At 44.0% G+C, this 24,612-nt stretch overlaps 1 protein-coding gene across 10 annotated transcripts in view; it reads left to right on the forward strand.

The window, feature by feature from the left end:
* The window catches only part of RBFOX2 (RNA binding fox-1 homolog 2), a 170,640-nt gene that overhangs the window by 19,469 nt on the left and 126,559 nt on the right, over positions 1 to 24,612 (forward strand). For all 10 annotated transcript variants that reach the window (XR_014616186.1, XR_014616187.1, XR_014616188.1 and 7 more), the window contains exon 2: positions 15,932 to 15,982. Coding sequence is in view for 4 of the 10 variants with exons in the window: in XM_084206584.1 (XP_084062710.1) it covers positions 15,932 to 15,982 (51 nt within the window). In the remaining 6 variants the exon portion in view is untranslated. The remainder of the gene's footprint in view (positions 1 to 15,931; positions 15,983 to 24,612) is intronic.

A 24,612-nucleotide genomic window follows, 5' to 3' on the forward strand; every position in this document is an offset into this window, starting at 1 on the left:
GATGAATTCATTGCTGCGCCTGCCCTAGGGGCAGCCTGTGTGTTCGGGGCTGGAGGGGGCGGGGGGCGGCCGGGCTCGCCCTGGGGTGGTTTGGCTGCGGGTCGGTGAGCCTGGCTTGCCCTGAAGCCCTTCCATCCGCAGCGTAGGTGGGCGCCGGCCCCTTCGCTGCTCAAAGGGTTGTTGGCAGGTCTGCGGGAGTTTTTGTCTCTACAGTGTAGCCGTGCTGAAGCCTGCCTGGGCTCCCCATCCTGATCTTCTTGTCCCAGCTCTCCACGTGCGGTATCTGGTATTGTGTCCTATCTGTATTTCATCTTGGTGGAGTGGATTTTTCTGCAAACCACATCCTGATGTTTCACACACCATTTGAGGTTCTCCTTACTTCTGTATCCTGAGCTTTCAGGGGTGATTGTGCTAGAAAATAAATCACGTTTCACAATTTCTGAGAGGAAATTTTAAAAAATTGTTCTAATAGAAACCATTTCCCTTTTGTCTATGATCTTACTCTTAGTAATCTGAATAATTTTTTTTTTAAACATTCAAAAGATCTCTACTGTTCACATTATCACAACTCATAAAAGCTGTTGAATACACATTTTATACTTTTGGAAGGAGGTTGTCGTTTTTCTTAAAAAGAACTGGATATATGTTTGGTACCATCTTCATTGTGTTGATCCTCTGCTTAGTTCCTCTGTATTTTCTTTTTTAAGCAATTACAGCAGGTGGCTGGTCTTTGGGGAAGCTACCTTTGACCCCAGTGCTCTCTGGTCCCAGTTGACAGGGGCGGATGGAGTTTCAGGTCCTCCTCCTGGCTGCACAGAGGAGTGTTTTTTCACCTCTAATTGGATCATGTAAATCGGCTCTTTCTTTGTCTGGTCCTCTTTGTCCAGAATCTCCTTCTGGATTTTGACCAATAAATCAGCCTTGACAATGGATTGACTTTTCCTTTAGTAATTACACTGATATTTGAAAACTGGCGTGACTGATGAGTGAAATAGCTGTAATAATCAGAATTGTGACCAATAATATTCCTCAAAAACTGATTTCTATAGTAGAGGCAATATGTAAGTGACGGAGTACAAAGTAACAAGGGCTTTTTTTTTTTTCTTTTTAAATCCTGCACTGTTACAGCCCTCTGGGACTAGTGTTTGATAAAGTGCTAAGGGGTCCCCAGGGTCTGACAGATGCTGGAGAAAACAGAACTCCCTTCCAGAGAGAAACCCAGTCCTTTCACGCCTGTGCAAATGTTGGATGCCGGAGGGGTGCGCCTTTCTCCTGGGCCATGGGAAGCTTTTCTTGCTGAATGCTGTCCCCTCAGTCAAAGGCAGAGTCTTTGAGAGTCACTGGCTGCAGTTTGCAGTGTGTGGTTATGTTGGGCAATAAGGGAGGAGCTATTTGCTGTCCTTTCTATCCCCACTTTGGCGCTTATGCCTGGAGCAATGCAGTGTGCTGTTACCTCTGAAGTGGTGGCTACAGTATTGCTTGCTGTGGCTTCTCTGCAGCACAGAGCAGAGTAATTCAATGGAGAAAGAGGAGCAAAACAAACTCCAGGAAAGCCTAAATCACAAACTGCGTGAGCATCGACTCGCTGTTGAATCAAAAAGGCTAGAAGGAAGGGAACAAAGTATAAAGTAATCTGTTTTGTCCTTTGTACAGGCAGGAATAGAGAAGAGGTATACTATTCCCTGTCAGTAGAGGAGAGGGAATTTTCTGAAGCAAGCTTCCTCCTATTGCTTTTAAAGTTGGATGAGTGGGAGACATGAAGTTGCAAAGGTGTGAAGCCTTCATGCAGCAACCTGGCGAAAGTCTAGGACTGCACTTCCTGATTAGCACACAGGGCTTGCAAATGTGTTTTTGCTGTGGCAAAGCATCCAGCCCCTCCAGAAGTAAATACAACGGGTGGCAGACTGGGACTCATAAATGGTGAGGCCTACAGGTGGTCAGTTGGGAAGCTGAGCCTGGTTGAAATACGTGACTTCCAGGATGCAGGAGAGCTGGAATTGCCTGTCCTCAAAGTGTGGCCCTCTATGCTTTTATGTTCTCTTTGTGCAGTAGAGATTCTAAGTTTTGGAGTTTCTCATTCATAGCCATTTTGGCTTCAGTAATGGCAGCAGGAGAAATTGAAAACTTTTTCTTCCTTCCTTCTTTCTTCCCCCAGGAGATTTTTGACTGTTTTCTGAAGGGAGCAGATTTTGGTCTTTTTCTCTCATCTTCCTGATCTGATTGAGGAGCAGTGGGGGACAGAATTCAATCTGTGATTTGCATGTGTTCAGTCCTTCTGTCCCAAATCTGTACAGTGTCCTTCTGTGCAGCTGATAACAGCTTTCTCATGCAGCACTTACATCTATATGAAATTACAGTATCCTTTTTTTTTCTCCTTTTTCTTTCTTTGCAGCTTCTTCAAAGCTGCAGCTAATCCTCCAGGCACCAGTGCTATCTTTCAACAGACTCTGACTGATGCAATGCTGACTTCACATGGGATGGGATTTGGGAGGTGCATTTTTTCACCCAGGAGGATTACAAGCTTCATCTTGATACAAACATTTTTACACTACAGGTGGTAGTGTTGGTGCCTCAGGACTTAGTTTTTGGCACTGGAAAGACATACTGCAAATTCAGGAGTGCTCCTAGACCTTCTTTTTGTGTGAGTTTTAGAGCTACAAAATCTCCATTGATGTTGGTAGTTGCCTAGAAAGTTTAGGGGTCTGTTATGTTTCAGTTTTGGTCAGGTTCATATATAACTATGTATAATATAGGTGTAAAAATGTGTAAAATATGTTTTATATACACACAACCTTACCTTCTGTGGTCATCATTTAGGTGCTGTCCTGTAATGAATTAAGCAATGTGACTGCTATATGAGATTTGTTTTGTTTTTTCCTATCCCTGTGAGGAAAGCAATATATGCTCTTTTAAGGTTAGTTTTTGAAGATTTTTTTTTTCATATTCTTGTGAAAGAAAAGGTATACATACTTTTAGTATGCCTACTGAGAAGTCTTCAACATGCCTCATCCTACCCTCAACATTCTCCTCAGAATTAGTGTTCTGCAGTTGGTCTTGTCAAATCTGTGGCATCTGTTTGTGGCAGCAGTAGACAGGCCTATAGCTAAGAGCAGTGCTTTTATGATGGAAGACCTGGGGAAAAAAGTATTAGCATTTGTTTTTGTAGGTTTTTCTCCAATTACTGATCTGAAAAATAGCTACCAAGTGTAGATAGATTTAATTGATGAAAATGCCTTTTCCCTCCTGGATTCTCATAGCTCTGGACATAATTAATGGACCAAACATGACAGCTTGGTTTTGAGCGCTCATTGCTACTATCCTTAGAACATCACTTTGCTCATCACAAAGCAGCTCCAGTCTCTAGTAAATCACAGCAGACTTGCATTGCTCCATGCTTCTGAGGGACAAAGGAACAAAGTATGAACCAACATCATCTCTGTCTGGTTAGGCCTTACACTATTGGAGATGTTTTGGCATGTGGAAGGGAAGCCATGAAATGTGATGATATCATGACTTTCTTCTGCTGCTTCAGATGATTGCTTGATGTTTCTGATAATCAGTTCTTCAAGGGAGTAAAACTTCTGTATCCTAAAGCATTGTTTTAGATACTTTAGAGAGTAAAACACTCTGAAATGCATGGAGGTCAAGGACTGGTAGTTTCTAAGGAGGAGTCTTGTCAACCAAGTTCTCATTGCTGCAGTTGGTTTAAGCTGATGGGAAACTATGCTTTCATAGAAAGAGAAGCCCTGCCTTCTCCCTGACTCCAACCATGTGGTCATGCGCCCTCCCATGTACAGGTGTTAGGGATTATGTGGCCTGTAGCGACCACCTTTGTTCATGAATCTAATCCTTCTCCTTTTTGAGGGATTATTTCCAGGAGGATCAGCAAACTGATCTGACTTGCAGTTTTCTTCTGTGATCCCTACTGTGCATGCGAGGGGTGAACTAGGGATGCACACTTGGGAACAGAGAGGAAAAAAACCGGAGCGATTTACTTTGTTGGTACAGTGATTTTTGAGGTTGGCTTAATCTGGCTCTAAAACCCATACTCCTAAAAGGTTTGTATCACTGTCTAGCTCAAGGGAGTTTGAGGTTTAATCCCTTTATACTTGGGCCGAGCAATGTGCAGAAGGAAGGAGCAAGTAGAACTGAATTTGTAGGACTGCAACTGTCTAGAGCTTTGACTAAAAATGTTGGCTATTTTTACAAAGGAACCTCGAGAAACAAAACAGAAAACCCAAATGGTGCTTTGGCAGGGTTTTAAGATTTGACTGGCCCTCTCCTCTGCTGTTTGCCTCAGTGCCTTAGGTCTGCTCCAGCTCGGTGGTTTGCTATACTGCCAGTTTCTCTGTACCTAATTTAAGATGTTTGTGTGTTCAGTGGGAGGGTGGCTCCCTTTTTTGTTTCCTTCATCTGAATGTGCTGCATAGGAAGATACACGATGCTGTAATTTCAGGAGCCCAATGCTTTTAGATCTCTTTTGTTCTGCATTTCATCTGTACGCTCAGGCAGGGAAATGTTACTTCTTAATGCAAAGAAGTCTCCAGGGATTGCACACAGGAGAGAGGTTTTTAGACTAAATTGTGAAGGAAACAAGCTTTAGGTGAATGTGCTGTGACAATCCCTGCCCACACATGCACACTTAAAAACCAAGCAGTAATTTCAATTCCATTTTAAAGTTGGGGGAATTGCAATGCTATCACCTTCCTAAAAGCTTTGTGATAAATGGTGGTGGGGTGGGAGAGATGCAGACAAGTGCGCCACAGAAGGCAGGGCGGTCAGGACTCCTGGATTCTGCACTCCATGTGGAGCAGCTGGGGGATTGGTCCTGCCACACCGTGGTGTTTGCTCCCTTTGCCCGGGGGGACCAGAGCAGGGGATGTGGTGAGGGGGGCTGTGGTTATAGCTGCAGGAGGCTGGAATGAGAAACACTCAGGGGGCATAGGGTACAAATCAGCGAGGAACTAGTTTGGGTTAGTTCCACTGCCTTGTTTATTCCTTTGTCTTGCAGGCAGGGAAGGGAGGGGGCTTTGATGCTTTTGTGTGGTGCTGGCAGGAATGTGCAATCCGGGGGTTTTGAGACCTCCTGGAGGGGGGCGTGGGTCTTTTTCCAGTAGCTTCAGACTATCCATAAAGACAACAGGGTGGAACTGAGGCTCTGTGAGGAGTTTGTATGCTGTTCCTGAGGACTTCCTAGGCTTTAACTAGACCTGAAGCTCATAAAAAGAGACAAATGCATTGGAGGCATGTAGGATGCTGCAGGGAAGAACTGTGTCTGTCTCCTGCCTGCTTGACAGACCCAGACCTTGTAGTCTCCCAGGTTCCTGGGGTGCAGCAGCCTGGGGCATTATTACTGCAGTCACCACAAAGCTCTCTGGCACCTTTCTTGGCCCTTCACAGGCCCAGTTTCTTTCTATGAGCTTGTGCTGTTTAATCGCAATCTTATTTTTGTTGTTGATGGCTGTATTTATGCACAGGATGGATAAGAGTATCCAATACCTGAGACTGCTGGAAGTCTCTCACTTCATTTTTCCATTAATACATAAAGTTCTTGTCCCTTCTGAGCAGAATACAAGCAGCAGCAGCTATTCCATTATAAGCAGGGCTAGCATTCCCATCTGGACCAAACTGAAGAATTCAGACCACTTGCAGATGCCTCTCTGGTTAATTTTGCTCTCCATAGTAGCATGATCTGTCTTAGAAAAGTCTTCAGAGAGGCTTGCCTTGCTTCCCTGCAGTGAAATGGAAACAGTAACTTACTGCAAATACCTGGTTTGATCCCCATATCAAGTGGATGGTATTTTGTTTTGTGTCTTTCTTTCTTTCTGTCTTTCCTCTCTCCCAACTTTTTGTTCCTTTTTCTTAAAATTTTGAAACAAAGCATGTACTTAACTCTGTTCCAGAGAGGATGCGTTCCTCCTCTGTGAGAGAAGGAGATCCTTTGATAAGTGTTTCTTTTCTCCTTGTTTTAACAGTATTTTAGCTGTGACCATTGCTTGCATGGGAATGTTTCATCCCTCCTGCATAAGTTATTTGCCTAGCTCGGGACATCAGCTGTAGCCTGCCATCCTGTGCAGTTTGTCTAGGCTGGGTATTTTTGGTAGCTTAGGCAGGATTTATCTTTTTTCATATGCACTGCAGTAGGGAGGTGTGACCACAGCTACCATGCAGGTAACTCAGGGCAATCATGTTTAGCAAGAGCTTTGCATGAGCAGTGAGGAGGTTTGTATAACACAAGTGGATTCCAAGGAGTCCTTGGTTAATGACTTAGAAAATCTGTTATTTTAAGACTTTTTTTTTTCATTATTATTTTTATAAATTGCACTCTAGTTACAGAGAGCTTTGGCATGTGACCACATCCCATTCCACCTGTCTGTGGCCCATAAGAAGGTGGCAGTCAGCTACAGGGTGGATGTAAAAAGAAAGTCAAAGGTATGTTTTCTGTAGAGGAATAGCATTGTGTTATAGCAGGAATCCCTCCTTACTTTTGTATGGAATTGCTTAATTGGGATGTTGAAAGGTTAGCTTTGATTTTGTTTTGATACTTCTCTACATTTTGTAGGCAAATGTGTAGCACTCTGGTGTCTAATTAGAAGGAAAACCCTGAAAAATACTGATGTGTGTGGGAGAGATGAATAAAGGTAAAGCAAGGAGGGAAGGGTAAGAGCAGGCTTTATTTCTTCATGGAGATAGGAACCCTTGCAAGGGGAGTAACCCTGTAATAAACTGTTACATGAGGATTTATTCTGGTAAAATTCAACAGTCATGACCTCTATTTTTCCCTTTTAAAATACTAGTGAATGGCACTTTGGAGACAGACACCCTCTTTGTCTTCAGAACATGTGCTGAGGCACTAAGAGGTTGTTCCCTAATCAGAAGGAGCCTGTCAGGGGTTGAAATGGCTGGATCAGTCTCTGCTGCCCTTCTGATCCTTAGTACCTCTGAGGCAGTAGGGGAGCCATCACAATGATGATGTGCTTTGCATCATGGTCCTTCTGTCCTCTCAAGAACAGAATTAGATCTTTTGTGTGTGTCTGGAATATTTGTCTCTGCTGGAGTGTGGGTTCTCTCAAATCCATGTGCTGATTTATGGCAGAGAAATGGGAGATTTCAAGGGCCAGAATTCAGGGTATCCCTGAATGTGCACAGCTCCCATTTGGGGATATTCTAGCTGTGGAATGACTTGCTGTCCATTTTCCCCCGAGCTGATCATATTGGGTGCAATTAGTGCCCTGGATACTCTTTGGGATGCGCTTTGGGTGTCCCTCGTAAGCAGAAGGAGCTGCCATGCTGTGCAAGTTGCTCTTGCAGCAGCATGAGAGGGGGTTCATTCCCTTTTAGAGGTGCCCTTTTGTTCCCTGCTGTTGCAGGGAGAGGAGCTTTCCAGGAGGGGGATGAAGAGGCCAGACTTAATGGTCTTAAGAGTGGATTTACTATTTTTTTTCTGTTTTGTGAAGGAAGGCCTGGGAGTTGTTTCCCTCTAACTGTTTCCAGATGGTGCTGCTGGAACACAAAGGTTTCCAGTGTGTTTGGGATGGCGGTTCTGAGACCCCCCAGCCCCCCAGTGCTTCCTGTGCAGCTCCACAGTCCTGCAGGCTTAATCAGAAACAGTCCTGGCTGCTGAGGCAGGCTGCCCCAAGCCCTCTGCTTTCTCCCTCCTCCAGGCTTTTTAACCCCTTGCCATCGCAGCTCCAGCCCATCAGCCTGCCCACCTCACTTCTCTCCTTTCTCAAGCTGGCTGTGGGCACTTGCAGTATTCCAGAGATGAAACTGCATTTGGCTAGACTACTTGAACAATTTATGTCTTTGGTGAAAGGGAAGATGGTTTGTAATGTGAACCTGGGAAAAAAATTTCTGTAGCTATGTAGGGCAGCTTATGCAATCAGGCCAGTGTGTCCAGGGCACAGAAAATTTCTCTTGCACCTATTTGCCTGCAGCACTTAGTATACAGTATGATTTTGTCAGAGTCGTGTGCTGTTGAGCCTCTATCTCTTTTTTGTGCCAATTTCCCTTAGAGCAAGCAAGATTTAATTTTATATCACAGCCTCTTCACACCCAGCTGACAAATTAACTTCAGCTTTTTTCTTCTGAAGGTAATATGACAACTATAATTTCGTTTGCAAAGTAGGAGTACTCTTGTTTCTTTTTAGCCTTTGAGCAACAGCCTGTGAACATTTGTAAAATCAGCCAAGAAGCTTGTGATCAACTGATTTCCCTTCTGGATCCATGGTGTCATCTCCCTCGTCCTGTTCTCTCCTGTATTCTCTATCCTGTTTTTTTAGAAAACAGAATAGTGAACCGTCTACTAAGGCAAAACTCTGTAGTCCTCTTCACCTTGTGAATGCTTGTAGTCATCGTGTTTGAGCAAGCCAGATTTTCATGCCATGAGCATGTTGCTCTGTAATGAGTTGGCTTAGTGTAAATTATGTGTGAAATGCTTCCTCAGCCCCGTGTAACAATTATGGCATCCAAAGCTCTAAAAACCAGTGCTGGTTTTTAGAGCTTTGTTATCAGTCCTGTACTGTTTCTTTTGGGTAGGAGCATAAATGAAGATGAACTGCCATTTTAAAATGCTTTTGCTTAGTAAAAGAGGAGGGAAATCAATATTTTGTGCTATTGACTTCTGTGCATGCAGAGTGTCCTTGTATTTGCTGGATCACAGACGTCACACGGTGCACAGTATTCCCAGGGGCTTTAACTTGCACTGGGTCTATTGTTGCCACTGTAGGTCATGGACCAGCAGAGTCAGACTGTATTTTCTTCATGCCTGGAGCAGTATGAGGATGCTACCCTATGTAGTGCAAAGAAAGTGTGTGTTTTGCATATTTAAATTACAGTAAATTAATGAAATCTCGTCTCTCTTCAGTTATATTTGAGTAGCTGAAAACATCAGTGGGCTGATCTGGAAAATGAAAAACCTAGCTGGAGAAAAGCTGCTTCTGACCAGAGAGATGCTTCCATTATTTAAAAAAAAAACAACAGGGAAGAATCAGCATTGTTATAAAGAAATGTGTAAAATACTTCAATTTTTAGCTGTGGAAGTGCTTTTTGTGTATGAAAATCCCCTTTCTCTGCAGCATTAGACTTCTGTATTGTAACTCCATATGGACACTGTCAGCTTAAAGCCTGAGTATGCATTTGTAAACTTGTTGCATCATGAATATTTCAACAGACCTGAAAGTATTTAAACTTTTCTGTGTGGTTTGGTCAGATGTGTATTTGTCTGTATTCCATTCTGCAGTCTCTGCTACACCAATCAATTATTCTTCCTGTTGGTTGTATACATATGATTTCACAGAAAAGAAGTGCCAGGAGATTGGAGTTAAGAAAATAGGTATTTCGAAATACAGAAGATTGCACTGACACGTTTGGGTGGCATCACTGGGGCTCTAGTCAACGGGGATGCAGCCATCCCCAGATTGCTCTGTTCTGTCTGACCACCTTGTGGGCTTCCCTAGCCGGCTGCTCCAGACTATTCAAACTCTGCTCAGGGCAGTTGACTATTTTTATTAATCTGACATCACTTTCCTTTCTTGTCTTTACTGTGTCACTGGGCTTCCCGCCCGGGGAGCCTCTGGCAGGCCTGGCCTGGCTCCAGCTGGGCTCCGCCGGGGTCCTGCCCCTTCCCGACGGCCGGGCGGAAGAGCTGCGGTCCCGCAGCGGGCCGTGGGCTCCGTGGGTGCCGTGTGCCTGCTGCAGAGTGGGTGTCCAGCTCTGTGGAGCTGTGGGGCTGGAGTGGGCACCCGGGACGGGGACGCCCTTGTGCTGTGGGCTGGAGTGGGTGAGGCTGCAGGTGGGGGCTGCGTTCCCTGGGCCCTCTGAGGCGCCAGGGACGCGGCGGCACGGGAGCTCTCCTGCCCCATCCGACTGGCTCTGCGGAAAACACGGTGTTGTGAGGATACGGGGAGGCCTGGAGCAGGGTGGGGGGGCCTAGGCCGGAGGCTGCTGTCGCTGCAGCAGCAGGGCCAGAATTCCAGGAAGGAAGAGGGGCCGGATGAGCCTGTCCTGGCCTCTCCTGGGCTGCAGAGAGGGGACCTCGGGGGCGCTTCTCTTCTCTCCTGGGCACGGCATCGGGTCCTTTCGGCCAGAGCCCTGCACTGGCAGCTGCGCCCCTGCTTTTCCCTCCCTCAAGAAGTGGCCTCAGCCTTTGGGGTGGGTGTTGGAAGCCAGGGCTGTGCTAGCCGGCATTCTTCCCAGCCATCAAGGGCAGCCGTGCACAGTGTACTTGTTGTGGTGGCTTTTATCAAAATCTCAAGCTTGTAGTCCCCAAATACGCTTAAAAAAAAGGGGGCGTAGTGGGGTGGATGGGTGAGAAGTGGGTGAAAAGTAAAATGTAAGTCCTGCTACTTGCATCCAGCAAATTGTACAGGTTGTTGATGTCAGGGCACTAACAAGGAAGCAGATAAATGGAAGGTCTTTGCTAGATGATGTCTGCACATGTGGAAAACAGCCAAAGCCATGAAGCAAGTTTAATTGAAAGTGAAGACAGCTGAAGGGAAGCGTCCCATACTATAGACACAGTTATTGGTGCTGCAGAGTGATTAGCAAGAGCTGTATATCAAATTGGGATAAGTATCGGGGGAGAAGGGTGACATTAAGATCCATTTAAAAAATGCTTAGTTCAATTTTTCATTAATAATTGGTAATTCACCCTTAGATGCTACTTTCCACATTAATTTTATCTAAAGACAATTTGGGGTAGGGGACAGCACACACAATTGAGGAGGCAGACTGAATGCATCAGATACACTTGGACAAAGAAATGGTCATTTCCTTTTTGTTTATATGCAATAATTTGTGCAAGTAAGGGTCTGATAAAGAATTGCCTATTTTCTTAGCAACTGATAATAAGATCAAGGCATTTACAGTTTTAGCAGTGCTCTGCCACAGTTAAATACTAAAAAGCCTTTTTCAAGACCATCCCCCCACCCACCCCGCCTTTCCCCAGCACAGGGTTTCTGTCTTTCCTGTATGCAAGGAGTAAAAAAAGATGGTGAAACCACTGGGCTGTGATGAACAGCACTGGGATTTCTGTCTGGCTCATGGTCTTTACTTTTTCACAACTGTCACTTTCAGATTAATAGCTTTGTAGCCAGTGTTTTCAGCCTTTTTTTTCTTTCTTATTGTGAACATCTTATTCACTGTGCTCTGAGAAAGTGGCTTCTGTTTGTCTAGTACAAGTCTGATAAATGTGTAGCTTGTGCTATCTCATCACTTCAAAATCCCATTTTGCTTTCAGGAGGAACAGGTAATTTCTTGTTGCCTTTTTTTCATTGCTCTGTATAGTCCCAGGGTTTCTGGCTTTCTGGTGCAGGAACTCTCCCTTGTTGCTTCATTCCAAGCTACCAGGTTGCTGCACTACCCGTAGCTCTTGGGGGCAGTCACAGCACAGACAGATGAGCTGCTCCTGTGAGTTTCCCTGCTGCTGTTCAGAAACCAGCAGGTGGTTATGGAACTTGAAAGGACTACATTAACCTCACTCCACTTATCCTGGCATTGTCACAAAGCAGGAATGCTGCAGATCCAGGGAAGAGATTGTTTGGTCATGTTTCTGAGATTATCTTTGCAATGGAAAGGACTCAGCACTTTAAGCTGAAGCTTAGATTCAGCAGGAATTGATTTTCCGGCTGGGGGAAGTGTGGATGAACTTGCTAAGCTAACGGTTCCTACGAGCAAAGTTTTCATCTGCAGACTTTAGGTTTCATTCAGCTATCAGGAAGGAGTTGCTGATCAGGCCTCAGTGTTGCATCTGGCAAAACGGCAAGTTGTGATGAGAGATTGATTCTGGGGTCAGGTTAGTTCAGAAATAGGATTATTGCATTTTAAAGCTAAAATTTAGTTTTAATTTTAAGAAAAGAGTAGAAGGACTTTCAGACCTTCCATTATGTGTTAGAGTTGTGATGTTTTCCATAGAGGAATGACTTTATTCCAGTCCTCTGAGGCCTTTCATAAGTTAGTGCCACCTGCAGAGGTGATCACTTCTTAATGGCATCTTTGTTGATTGGCAGTTCCTTATGTTTTTAAGATGTGTCTAATTCTGCAGGTCTTAGAACTTGTCAAGTTGGGAGGTATCAAAACTCCAAAGCCTGGCTGTTCTGCATGTGCAGGAGGATCTACTTTGAGCTTCAGTCATCTGCAAATTACTGTGCTGAGTTTATCTTCTGACCTGAGGCAGTACCTGTGAATTGAAGTTTGTGGCAGACCTTACTATTGCAAGTGCCGATGGAAAAGGTCTTCTGTTTGCAAGGCTGGGAAATAAAAGAATGGGAAAACTTTGAAATAAATGGGTGCTGAAGACTTAGTGGATTTGACTGAGTTGTGACTTTTATCCAGTCAAATCTAGTTGGCCCGCACAGAGGCTGTCACTAGGGTACAGCCACGGTGGTCATCCATCCAATGGAAGTGTGGAAGCCCATGTGTGAGATCATCCATATGGTTTGAATAAAATCCCAATACGTGTTGCAGAAAGCTGATTTCTGGTATTAGCTTCCAGTTTTATTCTCCCTACTCTAAAGCAAATTGCAAGTGCCTGAGAAATGCCTTTCAGTGGTAAACAAAGTAATGAAACATCCCAGTGGCAGTTTGATTTGATTTTGCAGGCTAGTGCTACCTAACTCAATTTCTTTATGAATGTCTGGCTGCATGTTGGCATCAAAAGAGAATGTAATTGGCAGGAGGGAGCTGTGCGAAAGGGATGGAGTTATCTGGGGATTCCCTCTCCCATCAGGCTGCTGCCAGAAGGCAGAGTCCCTCTATGTTTGTGGTGGGTACTTATCTGTGTCAAACCTTCCCTCTCCTTTTTCCACTTCCATTTGGTGAGATTAGTTTTGTTCATGTGCAGTCAGAGGAGGAGATTGAGCTGTATCCCCAGCCCCTGCTGCCTTAGATTGCCTACTAGCAGGGGTTTTCTGTGTGGATGCTGCTGGACTGTGCTGTTCCAGTTGCAGGAGTTTAACGCTTTCACTTCTTGCTCTGTTTAGTTTTCAACAAAAGCAAACTCCGTATGGAATAATCATGCAGCAGGCCCCAGATTCACCATTAGTGACCTGTAAAATTGGCAGCACTGGAGATTATTGGCAGGAGACGGTTTCCCTAGGCGCTTCCTGCCTTCTCTTGGAGAGTTAAGTTCAATTAGAGCAATGATACGCACAGCAGGGATTTTGCATACAGTCCAGTACTTGGTGGTAGCATTGCTGTATGAAAGGCAAAGAGATATCTTTGGCCTTTTTGTGACCTTAGTGCTCCAGCTGCTGCCCTCTTTCTAACCTCTGCTATCTTGGAACTCTCACCAATATAATCCTCTTTAACCTCTTCCTTTACCTCCTGATGCAACCGTATCCCTCAGACATTAATAGTCTGCATTCTGTGAGATTCATCCTCCAAAAAGCAAAGTAGAGATTTTGGGATATGGGGCATTTCCCCCTCCATTCAGTTTTTCTTGTTTCTTTCTGGCTTCTTACATATTGTAGACTGCTCTCAGATCTCTGTAACCATCTTTCTCTTCACACTTTTGTGATTTGCTTCTGCTTTCGAAACTTTTCTGTTTCTAGCTGTGGTTTCTTGGCATCCAGGTTCTGTGATTTCAGGAAATCCCACAAAGTTCAGTTCTGTCTCTTTTCTGCTACAGTCTCGTGATGACCGTCCCTCTTTATTAGTCCCTTATGTGAAGAACATATTCCTGAAAATAACAATTATATTTTTCTTTTTTTATTGTAACTTTCAGCTTGCATTCACTGCTCAATATCTTTAATATCTGTAAGGGCAAGTTGTTCATTAATTCCTTATTCTCTGTGTAGAAATCTTTCTGGTTTTCAGGGTATTGAGAGAGACTTGCACAGGAAGTTGTCTGAGATATTGACCTTGCAGGTGTGTGTATGAGTACTGTTAAAAGCATGCCTGGAATAGTCTTTCAAGAGAAGACCATCTCTCCTGATATAGGGTGGATGTTTATGGTATTTTGACATCGGTAAACTGTATTTTGTGGGATAAACAATCACAGTGTTTATAAGTTGTACTTAACACCGGGGGAGAAAAAGTCTAACTCTACATTTCCATCATGGTGTTGTTTGTTCTTACTTAAGTTCATAGTTTAAACCCAAAAGCTTTGAGTGGTGTTGTAGTTGATGGTCTCCATTTGCTTCTTCCAATTTCTGTGGTTTTCCTTCTGTTTCCGAATAGTTTGTGGAGTTTTGTGCTTAACCTGCTTTCTGGCTGCTAGTATTTGAGGAGAATGTACTCACACAGTGGCCAGCCTAATTAATTCCTGTTAATCCCCAAAAATTGGCTGCTAAAACTTTTGTTGTCCTTGAAGCTTTCATACTGTGCATGCTACTGTAGCATGAGAGCAGGAGGAGAGGGTGATTGTTTCCTGGCAGGTTTCCATAGAGAATCCCCTGGGCAGGCTTGAGGTAAAGAGGAAGAGAGGGAGGATGGATACAAACTTTAAATAGCATTGCTAGTCTCTGCACGGAAGTAATAGCACCTTGTTTTTCAGCAGGAATTCTGTTCAATTGTGTTGTGTGCAAACTGTGAAATTGTGCCAGTGGCCACATGCCCTGTGTAGGGTAGGAGACCTCTCTCTGGTAGGAGCTGGCCTTTCACTCAAATGTCTCAGCACAAAACCTAAAACATCTCAAAAAACCCTCTTTCCTGACAGTGATTGTACATCCCAATCAGCTTCATGCCCATAATGTATTTGCTTTTGACAATTTGAGATTGTTTTGCTGTGTTTTGTCAGGGCCTCTCTCTCCCTCCTCTTCTTCCCCAAGAGCTGCTGGAGAAAGTGCAGGGCTGACTTAAGAGTTCCTACTCACAAGTCATAACAGGAGATAAACTTAGAAAGTGATTGTGGAGGGTGGCTCTTCTTTTCCCTTTTCCCTTTTCCCTTTTCCCTTTTCCCTTTTCCCTTTTCCCTTTTCCCTTTTCCCTTTTCCCTTTTCCCTTTTCCCTCTTCCCTCTTCCCTCTTCCCTCTTCCCTCTTCCCTCCTTTCCTCCTAGTATTCTGCTGGGAGTTGCTTGTGAATGCACAGGGATACCAGGGTGGAATTGATACAGACTTCATCTAGTTTAGTTTATTCTCTGCTCAGACAGAAAGATGCATGCCTGAGGCACGTGAGTGCCCTTTCCCCATTCCAAAGAGGATGTGTTAGAGGGAGAGGAACCAAAAATAAATTTAGAAACAGAAATAAACATTTAGGAAGTATTATGTTATCTTAATTTCCACCACACTGCTAAAATAGAGATGGGTCCAGGGATTTTCATAGAGAAATTTGAGACGTGTTGGAGGTTCATATATTCCTGCAGAGAGGATGATGGAGCTGCCAATATGTGACCAAACACATGGGCTCAGAATCCCTTCTGGGCTGAAGAAATGAGGCCTAGAGGATTGATTTCCTGTTGGGAGTTGAGATATTGCACAGGCTTACTGGGGTGTTTGAAGTTACATCGACTACTATTTAACTTCATATTAAACTATTAATATTGTTTTGAAAAGGAAAAAAATGACACATTTACAGCTAATGTTTAGGGAAACATTTCTTCAAGACTGCAAGGTGCACAATAGCTTCTGTAATTTTATGTTCTGTTTTGTTCAGTTTTCATCATAGTAAATGTGTTTGCATATCAAAATTTTTTGGAAAAGGACCAAAATTATACATAACTGATATTACAGAGGGTAGAGTAGGATTAGTTTATGCTTATTTTATGGCTTTGATTTTTTTTTTCCTTCTACACAATTTGGCATATGCAGTTGAAAATAAATTTTAGGTGTATTGGCTTACATGGAAAAAAGGAAGTTGGCAGAATACTTTAGCTCATTCTTCCCCCATTTCATGCAGGGTCTTGTCTTTGGCTGAGTTAAGACAGGCCTATATTTCCTTGCTTTCTATTCCTTGTAACTCCTACATTCACTCTTTGTTTTCTTGTCTTGCAGAACGAGCCTCTGACTTCAGGTTATCATGGCTATCCAGCAAGAGACAATCAAGTAAGTGTCTGATTGCAGTAAATGTATGTGTCCGTGCATCTCTGAACACTTAGTGTTTTGTCTGACAGTTTCCTGGCTGTCATGTTATGAGATGGAAATAGTTTTGTTCTATTGTGGATTGTTTGTGGAGACATATGTGATTAATTGACTGGGTTTTTATGGCTTCCAGCAATATGTGGCAAGGTGCCTGGTAAGGGGTTAAATATCATCCACGTTACTAACAGCTCAGGAAGTTCTTGATTCTTAAAAATGTCACAGCTTAGAATCCCTGTTCTAAGCTCTCACTGTATCTCCTCAGTGTTAATGAATGTAGTTGTTCAGTGCCACTACATGCTTGGCCCTGTTTTATACTTATTGCTGTAATTCTGGCATCTGGGGAGCAAAACAACACTGAGTTTTTGTGAGAGTCTGCTTTGCTAGTGAAGTAGGGAATGACACGTCCTGTTGGGTTGTTTCTAATATCTGTGAACTTGTCTTGAATTCCTTTCAAGTCCTGCAGGGCCCCTGCCCCTTGCTCTTATTCAGGATGTGTTCCTACAGCAGTAAAAATTACACTGTTCAGTGCACTGCAACTGTAAGCATTCTCTTGCCTCCTGACAGAAGACAGAGAAATCCCAGTTGATGAATTTGCACGATGGAAGGAGGAGATGCTTTGGAACAAATGAAATTTAATGGTTGTAAGATACAACTGTCACACATTAAATCTCCCTTCTTAGAATGCAGTTTTTTTCAGTGTTCTGCAGCATAACTCTGCAAAGCAGAGTATGAACCAGTGTAGCAGGAAATTAATATGCACGGAAAATCAATAATGCAGCACATTTCAGTAATGAGCAAATAACAAAACCAAAATCAAATTCTTTAATACTCTCAGGTACTGCTATATAAAGAAAGTGATTTTCATCATCTCTTGATGAGGTCTGGGTATATGTAATAACAGCTTAATGGGAGATGTTTTTGTAAAGGAAGTGCAGCATAGTAGAGCTTCAGCAACTGAAGAGCTTAAATCTTTGGTGCTTGGTATGTGAGTATAAGTTTGTAGGAGGAAATTATTCAGAATGTCTTCTGGGATGTATTAAACTGCTAACTAGCACAAATAAATACTACACACTGGGATGCTGTGAGAGTTGTGTTCCTACTCTGTCCAGGCTAAGTGAGGTAAGCTAGGCTGCGAGGTAGAGCCAGTCAGATCCTTAAAGTGGCTCACATCTTTTGGCTTTCCCATTCTGGTAGTACCTTCTGTACCTTATTTTGGGGCTTCACTTTACTTCCCGTTTAGGGGTGTTTTGATACCTACCAGTGCATCCCACTTCACAGGTTTTCTCTTTTTCATTCCATGAAAACTCTTATGATTTGAATGTCCAGAACTGCTGTTGCTGGCAGGTTGCTAGATCAGCATAGATGGGCATGGGAAGGTATATTACAGCCAGGATGTGAAATGGGAATTACAGCTTGGGCAGCCCTGGGGAGCTCTATATGGGTGAGCACAGGGAGTAATGAATGTTAGAAAGTGTGTGTATGTATTTCACATGGCAGATAGCTTTATGGAATTTTCTTGGAGGACAAAGAGCTGCAGTTTCACTTGTGTTTTCATTTAGCAAACGTGTGTAAAATTATTTTTTGGCTGTTTTTTGTTTGTTTTGTTTTTTCTTCCTGCTCTCTACAACATTTTGATCCGTAGTAAGTATTTGTCCTTCTGTCTTGCTTGTGTCCCTGAAGCAGCTTAAACTCAGATCTGGTTTTCACTAATGAGGTTTCAAGGCTTTTAGCTAATCTGATTGCGAGCCTTTAACTTGATAGCGGCAGAAAAAGAAGTCTTCTGTTGCCACAGGCTGGGGCTGGCATGGGAGGTCAGCAGTGGCTGATCCATCACCTGCTTTTTTGCACTGGGAAAGGAGGAAGTGATGTGGGAATATGTGTAGGGGTCCTTACCTTGTAACAAAGTAATTATGAGATACAGGAGCAACTGTGTTGGATTTCCTCAAATTAGGAGCTGGATTTGAGCTGGTGAGGGTAAGTCAGTATATTGTGCTCTTCCCCATTGCACTTCTCTACTGTAAGTACTTGCACTGTGTTTTTTTTTCCCACACTGTTTTCTTAAGGAGAAGTAACCAAGCAGAGCTTATTTTTAGGGCTTTTCATCCTGTGACCACGGTAGTCAAATTCTGCTCTTTCTTTCACTTTATGTAGCATCCTACTCCTCCTTGATTTGTTTGAATGCCTTTTTCGTTCCTTTAGGCTCTGAATGCTGTTAATTGCTGGCTGCAAACCTTTCACTGTGCTGTTTTTACACCCTCTAGTGGTTAAATCATACCCAGATGTTCGAGATTATTGGAGTTTTATTCCTGCCAGTGGAAATGTGTGATTGGTTTGAGTCCCCACTTTGGCCCCTTGGGAATGCTTAGGTCTCCAGAACTGAGTTTATTTTGTATCTTTTCCCACGTATTTAAGCCCTGTTGTCACCATGCAGGGCAGCAGTACTGAAACAAATGAGATGGGGTTCCTTTTGAGGCTCTTTCTCTCAGAATTCTGGTGTTGTGTGATTGCTTTATGATAACCCAAAGCTCTGGGTGGTTGTGCAGCCCCCTTGTTCCTCCCCTGCCCTACCAGAGTGCCGGCTTGCTGGACATTTTGTGGTCATAGGACCTGGGGAGCATGTGTGCTAAATCATTATTGTATAAGTTTGCCTAAAAAAATGCTTTCTGTTGCTGAAGTATTGCACTACTGGATCTATGTGACAGTCCTGTAAGGAGCTGGAGACCTCTCTGAGACTGTTCTCAGAATTCAAGGTTTGCTCTGTGGATGCCTCATGGTCATTCAGGAATGGCAGGATACCCTTCCTTTTCCCAGAGCTAGGCTGATGGCAGGGACAAAGCCCATGGTAAGAGAAAATGACAGAATATTGGTGTAACATAGTGTAACATTGCTAACTGAGATGAGAACTAGGTCTTTTGGTGAGGAGAGCTTATTCCCTCGGGACTATTTGGTTTTTCAGCCCTCTGTTAGGTCTGCCAACAAAATGTTGTTTTTTTTTTTTTTTTTTGTAATGCAAGCGCCTGCCTAAAATGCAGTGAACCAAGACTTCTTTGCTTCATTTCCCAAGCTGTGACAAACAGCTCTGAGGTACTTTGAGCTGGTCTCAACATGGAAAATGACTGGTACAGCTATACTGATTCAGCTTTTACAGACAGACAAACTCATCAAGAATACATATTCTTCTTCCAGAAGGCTGTTGCATGCTGACTGTGCCAGCTCATTTTGTAAATAGCCAAGGCCTATATTATATTGCTCTAGTGCTTTTCATGTCCAAGCGTATTATACATGAGATCTGAGATTTGTTAGAGTGCCGAATGCTGGCACTTCCGTGGCAGAATTTGGCAGCTGCACAGAATAATTTTGTTCCCCAACAGGAAGCAAAATAGCAAGAACACCTTGTTTAGCTGCCACTAAAGGGAAGAGAGGAGGAGAGAGAGTTTATGGAAGCAGGAGGTAATTGCACATACCAGAACTGGGTCAGGATGTTAGAGCTATTATACCTCTTCTGTTATGGAAAGTGAGCCTCAGCTATCACAGCGGGTTAGGATATTGGTTTGAAGCCTCTTTTAAAAGCTTGTACTTCCCTAAGTACAATTCTTAAATCAAACTGGGCCATTGGCTTGGTGCTAATGTGGTGGAAACATCGTTACCTATCACAAGTGACATTTCCTTCAACAGCTTAATTTCAGTGGCTGGTTTTCCATCTGAGCACTCACTAGGCTGACCTGTTGTTCTCCTGTATGTAGATGAGGCTTCAGCCCAAGGTAGTGGATGCCTATGGCAACTGCTAGGAACAGCTTTATCAGTATCCTCTCAATTTTGAGTTCAAGCTTAAGGTGAAATGCTGTTAAATTCTCTCCAATTGTCCGCCTTTCCCCCTGGGTCTTCACTCCCTTGATGCCTTGGAATATCTGACGGGGCATCACTGGCTCCAGGCGGATGTGTGCGCTGCCTTCCCTGGGCCACAGCCTGGTGAGGGGAAACTGAGCAGCAGTGGTGGCAGCCTGTGAGAACAGGAAGCCTCCCCGTTGCTTTTTTCCCTCCCTGTTTGTTTTCTTTGCCCAGTCCTTCTGATGTAGGGAGTTTGGCAAGGAAGACCTTCATCCTGAGATGTGAAGGGTGTGTGAGAGCTCTCATGGGGAGACAGGACAGCAGGTCACCGGGCTTCCTGTTGGAGCTGGCTGCACAGAGGCACTGCTGCTCATTGTCGGTCTCTTGGCAGCAAACAGCAGGGATCTCCACACAGAATTCAGGGGGGGAAACCTGTCCTCTCTCGTTTGTGTGGTCTGAGGCTCCTTCACCTATCTTCCTCTTCTCCATTATGTGGATAAAGTGTGAATTTGGGAATATTGCCATAACTTGATTAGCAGCTAAGTCACCCAGCATTGATTAGGATATCCACCCAAAAGAACCTCTTGATTTAGTACCGACAGACCTGAGATGCTCTTGCCATGAAGCAAACAAAAATGTCATCCTGGAGAAAAATGATTTGGTTACTTGTTTTGTTTTCACTTGTACCATAATAGCACCAACCACAGTCTCTCTAGTGCCCTGCTTGGTCATTTTTGTAACAAAGACTCCCTGTCTCAAAAATTCAAATCGAAGTAGTCTTCCTGAAAAGTTTTAGTTTTTGATTTGCTTTCGTCCTAGTAACTGACCATGAAAATAAAACCTCCAGTGTGTATGTTATGTAGCTCTGTAACCTGTGAGGTGGTGGCAGTGAAGTGTAAAGTTATTCAGGAGCTAGAAAGGATCATGGTTTGTGTGTTTTTTGGGTTGTTTGTTTCTTATGCTCCTCATATGAAAAGTGTATTTAATACAAATTATTAAACTCAGGGGCAGAGGGAGGTTCTAGAGAGGCTGAAATAAAGTCTTAACACCTTACTCTGAGTAAACAGCCAGGACAAAGATCAGGAAGCCTCTGAGATCCTCCATGTAAAATGGAGAAGATCATGCTTGGTGTTCCTGGTACTTTAAGGAGTCCCTCTTGGCTTGAAAGCAGTCAACCTGAAATCTGGGATGGGACCAAACTAATGAGGGAAAACTGCACTAAGCACTTTCCTCATGTTTAAAATTAGGTGGGTTAGGAGAAGCCTGCCAAATCTGCTGTGTCCTGGCTCCTACAGCCCCTCTTCAGGCAAGCAATGAAATGTTTCCACACTGTACTAGACAGGACTGAAGGGATATTCTATTACTGACTTACCTGCAGTGTCCCATAGAAAATAATGAGCTTCATTTCAGAGAATGTAGTCTGGGCAAAAATGTCCAATGTATTCAGGAGGTGAGAAGCATCTGTGAGGTGGCTGCACACAAAGGGGTTCAAGAGTGTATAGTGGGGGAACTGCTGGGATGTTACTGTGTCATGAAGCTATGAAGAGTTTGGGCTGGTTCAGATGTGCTTATGGAAAGCCATGTAACACTGCAGGAGGGAAGGAACCTGAGAAGCCCTTTACCAGATTGCATCCCATGCTACTTAAAACTCACAATACATTCAGAAGGTAAAAACGTGTTGAAAGAGTGAAGAGAATTAAGTGAAAACAATGTAAATTGTGGTATGTGAGAAGGAAGATAGAGAACAGAATGTTTAGCTAAAACCTGAAGGAGGAGTTGGTTACAGATGGAAGTTTAAACAATTAGCGATGAGTTGGAGAAGCAAGATCCACTGAGACTAATCTGGTGATGCATCTCCCCTGAATCCAGAACTTGGTGTCCAAGTGTCTTGGTCAAGCACTTGCTAGATCACTTAAAGCATGAAGAAGTGGTTCCTTGTTTTCTTAAGCCCAGACTATATCCCTAAGATGCTGCAGGAAAGATACAGTAAGTGGGATTAAAAAAGTTGTAGGACACAAACCACCAAATAGTTTAGCCTGTTATAAACCTTTCTGATATTTCACTCTGAACCAAGTCTCTGTGCTTATATTAGCCACATTCCCCCAAATTTCTCCTTTCCTTTGTTTAGCAGATTTCCTAGCATCTAACCCCTTAAATAATACAGGAAGCACAATGTCTTGCATTTGACATGAGTCTTGCAAGTGGATCACTCTGGCTGTATATTTATTCCACTCTTCCCTCATGTCTGCTGCCTTTCTAATCTCTGAACATAAGGCACGGAATCCTTTCCTTACAGAGCCCTGAATACCTTCCAGAAACATATCCAGCAAACTCCATGCCAGTGCGTGCCTTTCTCATAATCAGTAACAAAAGATAGTAAGTAACCACGTGGAAAGAAGTTGTAAGAGAAGAAATAGTTAAGGAGTGCACTAATTCAGATACATGGGAAGACTTCCTCGAAGTAAGCTCCTTAAGACCTCTAAACAGCTTCTCAAGGGAAGTAACAAATACCTTGCTGATGAATAGTCCAGCCAAAGCTCTGGGGTTGTAAGGCGTTGGCAGGAAATGGGCTTGGATGATGTAATACAAATTCTTTTCATGTTTGAGTCCTCTGATTCAAACAATTTCTCATCTCTGCTTAAGGGTTAAAGAGAGGAGATGTGAGTCATCCCTGGGAGAGTACCAGGAGACCACTTTTCTCCTGTGGTGACCATATGAGTGCTGTTCCGTGTCTTATCTTAGAGATTCCCAAGCCCCTCAGTTCCTTTGGCAAGAGGGACAGCATCTTGTTTAGATTTTCCCTTCTGAATGATTATGCCAGAGTGTGGCATGTGGGTTAGAAGTAGTCTGGATCAGTTGTAGGACTAAAACCAAATGGTGCAGAGAAAATAGCCTGTTGATAGCTATGATATCCTATTGAGGGCATGAAAGCAGCTATTCCGGGTCAGACGGAAGGTCTCTGCCTTCCAGTGTTCTGGCTTTGACCGTGTCTAATAGCAAGCACTTAAAACAGAGAGAGCAGCGCCAAGATTCGGGGATACTTCCCCTCTGCTGTGTTCGTGAAGCAATCCTGTGGCTTTGGGATTTCCTGACTATAGATTTTTATTCTTTTTGAAAGTCACCTGTGATAGATTTTTTTCTTTATTGAATTTCTCTAAATGGTTTCGGAGCCTGTCTAAACCTTTGGCATTGACAGCATCCTGTGGCAACAGCTCGCTACTTTAGGTATTTTTTATTGGGGAAAAGTTCTTCTGTACATTACTAATTTAAAACTGAGGTGGTTTTAAAGCTCTTGGGTGAGGGGGACTGGGGGTCCTCAGCATATACATATCTATCTATAGATATATATAGATCTATAGATAGATAGATATAATTCTTTTAAAACCCCTTGAATAACACCTGTGCAGCTGTTATTTCTAGGTACCCAAAGGTGCCGCAGCGCGTTGCTGCCGGATAGCCCGTGCTCTTGGGAGCCTCGGCTCTGCCGTGCCGCGCCGTGCCGTGCCAGCGAGGGTGCCCCGCGGTGGCGGGCGGCTCTGGCGCTGGCGCTGGGCTGCCGGGAGAGGGCAGCCGGCGCACGGCCAGCGCGCCCCGCCCCGCCCCGCCCCGCCCGCGTCCCGGGCCCGCGCCTCGGGCTGCCCCGCGCAGCGCAGCCCGCCGCACGGAGACCGGGGGCTCGGCCTCTGGCGTCCCGCGAGGGTCTGGGGGGCGATTCCTCAGAGGTGCTCTTCTGGGCCAGGGAAGTTAGAGGGATGGGGGAGAGGGCAGCCCCTTCGTGCGTCCTGTGCCGGCGTTTGGTTCATTGAAGAATCACAGTGGAAAAGGTTTCCACGGAAGCTTTTGATCTGTGAGCAGAGGCAACCTCCAGGAGGGGTGTTGGAGGAGGAGTGCTCATAATAGACTTGCTTTTAGAGGGGAGCCTAAGCAGGCACTCTCTCGGCTTTCCTGGCTTCAGCAGGATCCTGGCCCGAGCTGTTTTCCTCCAGAGGGAGGGGTGCTGCCCAGCACTGCTGGCACTGTGAAAGATTGTCTCCTCCTTTGGGCATGCAGAGCCTGTGCTGCCGTGGTGGGTTTTCTCCAGTGTGCATTCTGCACATCGTGAAATCGCACAGCTTCCAAGTGAATGAAGAGCATGTGTGTGAATAAATATTATTCTTGCATCTTTTTTTAAAAGTGGCTAGAGATTCCAAGAAATTCAGTTGGTCAGTGCAGTTACAGAATGTGGAAAGATGCTGAAAAAGATCAGATGCTTATGGTCAGATCCTTTACTAAAGGAAATTAAGCCAGCAGCAGACATACATTGCTAATTTTTAAGGGCTAATCATGTCAGATCAATTTTGTTTTTTTGTTTGACATGGCAGCAGGCCTGGCAGACAGAGAAAGCTACTGGCTTTGGACATAGTCCCACATGACCTTTACATAAACTAGACAAATGAAAGGTGAAATTAAGAAGGGGCTGAACGCCTCATTGGAAAACTGTATGTGGAGCAATTATATCATGCTTTTCTGTGTGTGTGTGTGTCTGATCTGGAGTCTTAACGTGGTCTGGCTTGGCTGCTCTGCTGTTCTCTAGTGCTCATCAAAATTGAGGGTAATAAAACAGTGACTGAACATATGTATGTGCAGGGCCTGGCAGCCTTTAGAAGGTAGGATTAGAAATTGGAAAGATCACAGTAAATTCTAGAAATGCCCTAAAATCCAACAATGTGAAATTAAACAAAACCAAGCTGTATTAACAAAAGGAGCTGTATATGCAATATGAAATG

This window comes from Fringilla coelebs, assembly GCF_963513975.1.
Source record: "Fringilla coelebs genome assembly, chromosome: 5".
NCBI classification, from domain to species: domain Eukaryota; kingdom Metazoa; phylum Chordata; class Aves; order Passeriformes; family Fringillidae; genus Fringilla; species Fringilla coelebs.